The sequence below is a fragment of the Ranitomeya imitator genome, chromosome 8, assembly GCF_032444005.1.
Source record: "Ranitomeya imitator isolate aRanImi1 chromosome 8, aRanImi1.pri, whole genome shotgun sequence".
In the NCBI taxonomy this organism is placed as follows: domain Eukaryota; kingdom Metazoa; phylum Chordata; class Amphibia; order Anura; family Dendrobatidae; genus Ranitomeya; species Ranitomeya imitator.
The window spans coordinates 93,728,475-93,734,474 of record NC_091289.1 but is presented as its reverse complement, the minus strand read 5'-3'; the positions used below and the strand labels follow the sequence as shown (position 1 = coordinate 93,734,474).

The 6,000-nt window shown below is 46.0% G+C and overlaps 1 protein-coding gene across 2 annotated transcripts in view; it reads right to left on the bottom strand.

The window, feature by feature from the left end:
* Positions 1-5,506: 5,506 nt before the first annotated feature.
* The window catches only part of TXN2 (thioredoxin 2), a 169,626-nt gene continuing 169,132 nt past the window's right edge, over positions 5,507-6,000 (bottom strand). For both annotated transcript variants that reach the window (XM_069737167.1, XM_069737168.1), the window contains one exon: positions 5,507-5,769. In XM_069737167.1, the coding sequence (XP_069593268.1) occupies positions 5,739-5,769 (31 nt within the window). In that variant the 3' untranslated portion in view covers positions 5,507-5,738. The remainder of the gene's footprint in view (positions 5,770-6,000) is intronic.

Below are 6,000 nucleotides of genomic sequence, written 5' to 3'. Positions count from 1 at the left end.
AGCATGGGGGGTAGAGATCATATTAGGGCACACAGCGGTAGGAGCAAAGAGATCATATTGGGGCACACAGCAGGGGGGGCACAGATCATATTGGGGCACACAGCGGGGGGGGGCACAGAGATCATATTGGGGCACTCAGCGGGGGAACAGATCATATTGGGGCACTCAGAGGGGGGGCACAGAGATCATATCGGGGCACTCAGAGGGGGGGGCAGAGATCATATTGGGAAACAGCGTGGGGGCAGAGATCATATTGGGGCACACAGCGTGGGGGGGCAGAGATCATATTGGGGCACACAGCGGGGGGGCAGAGATCATATTGGGGCACTCAGCGTGGGGGCACAGAGATCATATTGGGACACAGCGTGTGGGCACAGAGATCATATTGGGGCACACAGTGTGGGGGCAGAGATCATATTGGGGCACACAGCGTGGGGGCAGAGATCATATTGGGGCACACAGCGTGGGGGGGCAGAGATCATATTGGGGCACACAGCGTGGGGGGGCAGAGATCATATTGGGGCACACAGCGTGGGGGGCAGAGATATTGGGGCACACAGCGTGGGGCAGAGATCATATTGGGGCACACAGCGTGGGGGGGCAGAGATCATATTGGGGCACTCAGCAGGGGGCACAGAGATCATATTGGGGCACACAGCGTGGGGGCACAGAGATCATATTGGGGCACACAGCGGGGCAGAGATCATATTGGGGCACACAGCGATATTGGGGCACACAGCGTGGGGGGCAGAGATCATATTGGGGCACACAGCGTGGGAGGCAGAGATCATATTGGGGCACACAGCATGGGGGGCAGAGATCATATTGTGGCACACAGCGTGGGGGTGGCACAGAGCTGAGGGGCACAGATCACCTGCAGAGAGGCACAAAGCTGCCAGCACAGCGATCGCTCTGGAGTCTCTGTGTCAGGCAGCAGCTCCTATTTCGGGACAGGAGAGCATTGGGCGGTAACCCTGCCCACCCGGTAACCCCGCCCACCCTGATGACATTCCTGTGCAGGACAGGCAACATTCTGTAATGAGCGCTGCTTACCCTGCACTCGGGGGATAACGGGTCGGCAGCCAGCACGATACAGCAGGCTTCCGCCGGAGCACTGCGGACCTGCCTGCAGGCCGCATGAAAAGCCACCCCGATTTAAAGGGCCGGCGGATAATTTTGTAGCTCAGTGCTTAGGGGCCCACCCAGTCTTTGCTGGACAGGGCGGGCACCTAAGTACTCCGGGCCTTGTCGCAGCTGCGACCCCTCCGACCGCGGTAGTTCTGCCCCTGCGTGCTCCACAGGAACTGAAGCAATGTGGAAGGAAAAAATGAACATTTAACTTTTTTTCACAAACATTTTAATTCAGAACAATTTTTTTTTATTTTCACAAGTGAAAAAAGAGAAAATGAACCACACAAGTTGTTGTGCAATTTCTCCTGAATATGCTGATACCCCATATGTGGGGGTAAACCTCTGGGCGCACGGCAGAGCTTGGAAGAGAAGGAGTGCCGCTTGACTTTTTCAACGCAGAATTGGAATTGAGATCAGACACCATGTCGTGTTTGGAGAGACCCTGATGTGCCTAAACGGTGGAAACCCCCAAAAGTGACACCATTTTGGAAACTAAACCCCCAAAGGAACTTATCTAGCTATGTGGTGAGCACTTTGAACCCCCAAACGTAGAGCCGTGAAAATAAAAAATCATACTTTTTCCACAAAAAATATATTTTTGCCCCCAAATTTTTTTTCTCAAGTGTAACAGGAGAAATTAGACCCCGAAAATTGTTGTGCAATTTTTCCTGAGTATGCCGATGCTCCACATGTGGGGGTAAATCACTGCATGGCAGTACTCAGAAGGGAGGGAGCACCATTTCAATGCAAACTTTGCTGGAATCAATGGTAGTGCCATGTCATGTTTGGAGACCCCCTGATGGAAACCCCCCAAATTTTAACTCCAAAACTAACCCCAACACACCCCTAACCCTAACTATAACTCTAACCACAAACCTAACCCTAACATACCCCTAACGCACCCTTAACGCTAATCCCAACCCTAACCCTAATACACCCTTAACCCTAATCCCAACCCTAAGCATAACCCTAACCCCAACACACCGCTAACCCTAATCCAAACCCTACCCATAACCCTAACCACAAACCTAACCCTAACACACCTAATGCTAATCCCAACCCTAACCATAACCCTAACCACAACCCTAACCCCAACACACCCCTAACCCTAAGCATAACCCTAACCCCAACACACCCCTAATCCCAGCCCTAACCACAAATCTAACCCCAACACACCCCTAACCCTAATCCCAACCCTAACCCCAACAAACCGTTAACCCTAATCCCAACTCTAACCACAAACCTAACCCTAACACAGACAAACCTAACCATTACCCTAACCCTAACGCTAGCCCTAACCATAGCTCAACTCACTTTAGCCCAACTCACTTTAACCCAACGCTAACCCTAATGGAAAAAAAAATATTTTTTTAAAATTATTTTTACCTAAGGGGGTGATAAAGGGGGGTTCTATTTACTATTTTTTATATTTTGATCACTATGATAGGGTCTATCACAGTGATCAAAAGGAACCAATAGGAAAAATCTCCTATTGTTGCTGGCCGGCAGATCTCGGCGGGTGCACTGAGCATGCGCCCACCATTTTCTCCCGGAAGCAGATGCTGGCTGCCCTGGGGACATCCCGAGGGGATGGCAGGGAAACAACAGGTACCGGGGGGGGGGGGGAGATTGGAGGACCGGGGGACCCCATTTCTCTCTCCTCTGATGTGCAATAACATCAGAGGAGAGAGAAATTAAATAGAGAATTTTACTTTTTTTTTTGCGGTCGCCTTTATACCATTAATAACGGTGATCGCAACACCCTGGCAGCCGAGACCCCGGAGAAAATCCGACTCTGGGGGGCGCTATAACCTTAAACCTCAGCACCGTTAAAAAGAGGCGCTGTGGTTTAAGTACCCTTAATTGCTGCCGTGAAAAGACGTATCGGCGGCCATTAAGGGGTTAAATTGCATCAGCTAAACCATTAACATCAAGACTGGCCAGATGGTCTTTATATTTTTCTAGATTCAAATTTTCTATCATGTTCAGGTCGGGGTCCAAGAATGTGAGGGCTGATGCTTTATTACTCAGCCTTGATTCAGTTTCTTCTCCAGAACCTCCATCCTTCCTCAGGGTATTGTGGTTTTTATGGTATAAGCTGAGTTGGAAGGAGAAACCAGTCAAGTCCAGTCATTGACTCCATCCGCTACTTGAGGGTCCAAATTATTTGTGCCTGTGTACTTAAGATTCTGTCTGTTGCAGCAGTTTCATGATTTCGTCTTGAGTGGTCATCCTGGCATCACAGATACACATAAAGCTATTGCTAGACTCTTCTGGTGGCCATCCATGCTTAATCATATTAAAGATTTTATATCCACTTGTGAACTTAGCACATACACTAAAGCTTGTCATAACCAGACAGTTGAGGAATTTACTCCATTGCCAATTCCAGAAAGACCGTGGACTCATTTGTCCATGGATTTAATCACAGATTTGCCTTTGTCTGTAGGGAACACTGTAGTTTGGGTGATATTTGACAGATTCAGTTAACAGGCTCATTTCGTTCCATTACTGGAGTTACTGAATAGTGAAACACTGTCCAGGTTGTTTATCTATCATGTGGTGAGATTGCATGGAATCCCTTGGAACATTGTATCTAATAGGAAGTTTTGTCTTCAAATTCCGGAGAGCATTTTGTAGGTAAATTGGGGATTGATTTGCCATTTTTCTCTGCCTACCACCCTGAAACCAATGGTCAGACAGAAAGGACTAATCAATTGTTGGAATAAATTTTACGGTGTTTTGTTGCAGCTAAGCAGGAGGACTGGTTCTCCTTTTTACCTCTTGCCTGACAGTTGGGTCAATCAGTCTACTGAAACCTTGCCTTTTTTTTTAAATTATGGTTTTCATCCCCTTTTTGGTCAATTTTCTAGGATGAGTTCTGGGTGTTCTGGAGTAGAGGTTGCCATACATAACTTAGGGATGTCTGGAGGAGGGAGGTTCAAAAGAATTTTAGGTTTGCTCAGATTCACCAAAAACAGAAGGCTGATCGGAAAGGTTCGGCAGGTCACATCTTCAAAGCAAGTGATAAGGCTTGCTTATCATCAAAAAATATTAAAATTTATTGGTCTGTATGAGATTCTGAAGGTAGTTAATCTGCTGGCCTTTAGATTAAAACTACCTCCATCTCTTAACATCCTAAATGTTTTCCACAAATCCCTGCTAAAATAGATTATCTTTTCAGTGTTGTCTGTCACGTCCCTGCCTCCTCCAATTTAGTTCGATGGAGGTGCAGAAGATTGTGGATTCTTGGAGGGTTCATAATTCCCTTCAGTATCTCATTCATTGGAGTGGATACGGAACAGAGCAGAGTCTCTGGGTCCCAGCTCTTTCTATGAAGGCTGATTGTTTTGTCAGGGCCTTCTACTGTAAGTTTCTCATGAAACCTTGGGGTCTGGTGGCCACCCAAAAAGGGCGGTAAGGTTATGATTCCTCCACTCTGCGTGGTGAGCTGTCAGTGTTGTCAAAATCCAGTAGACCAATTAGAGCCGGAGCGTGCTGCGTTTCCTACATGTCACGGTTCCACCCTTCAGAGTGTCTGAGATACAATTACCGACATCTTGGCCGTCCAATCTGGTACAGGGGTGGGCTGAAGCTGTCAGTGTGTTGATTGACAGCTCGAATATCCAATCTAAGACTGGGAGGCGTCCGCTGTCTCCAAGTGTTCATTATTCCAGATGATTGCCATGCTACTTAACTGAGTTGTGTCTCCCAGACCTCTGGCAGACGTACATTCAGCTTGTGAGGTTTGTGCTCCTGTGTCTTGAGTTCTGTATGTTGATCTGTTGTTGCCTAACCTTGGACTTCCTTCTCACCATCCGTCTATTTAACCCCTTTAGCTCTGATGCGTTATCCTACCGGTACTCTGATATAGGAACCTTACCTGACCAAGCTTTTGTCTCTTTCTTCTGTTTATGACATATCCTCCTGGCTTCTGACCTTGGACTCCTATTGTGATGCCGGCTAGTGACTTCTAACAGAGATCAGGCAGCAAAGATCAGAACAGCAGAACACACACCACCAAGCAAAGTTACAAATTGCAATGGTCTGACCAATAAATTGTCAGGCAATCACCTAGAAAAGGTGACACCTAGAGGAAACTCAGTAGGCCCGTATTGACTTGGCTGCTCAACAATCCATAATTTGCATGGTGATAGCCTGGCAAGCTCCAGCCCATTCACAAAACTTACAGCCCAGTATGCCCCTGAAATCAATAGCGTGGCTGAGTTGTCACTCACTTACTTTGAAAATGTAAATTACCTAACACAAGTACAACTTAATACCATGGAAGATGAGAAACAATGCAGGTGTGTTATAATAATTTTCTATTAATAATGTAAAAAAACAGGATTGTGTAATAAATTCTCAAATTGCATGAGGGGAAATATCAGTTTTATATTAACTTATATTACATCTGGAAATCATGACAAAAGGCAGGACCAAGATAGAAAAGGACACTAGAAAATAATTGAATGTCTTTTTTTATCACAGTTAGAGGCACATTTTGGATTTGTAATGAAGTTATGGTCCAACGAGTTTCTTAAGAAAAGCCTCCAACTGATCTTCCTCTTTGATACCCACAAACTGATCAATAATTATACCATTCTTCATAGCAAGTACTGTGGGCACAGCAGATACCTGTAGAATGAATAAAGAATACAAAATTATGAATGTCTTATAAGAATTATACTCACATCACATTTTGCAAGATGGTAAGACCTTTAACTAGCAGAGATCACAGTTATCCATTCTTCCATATGCAACCTGTCAGATTAAGGCTGGGGCTAAACTAAAACAAAATTTTAGTACTAATTGATTTTAACTACTGAACTACAGCTGCAAGTCAAACACATATACAGTGAATATAAA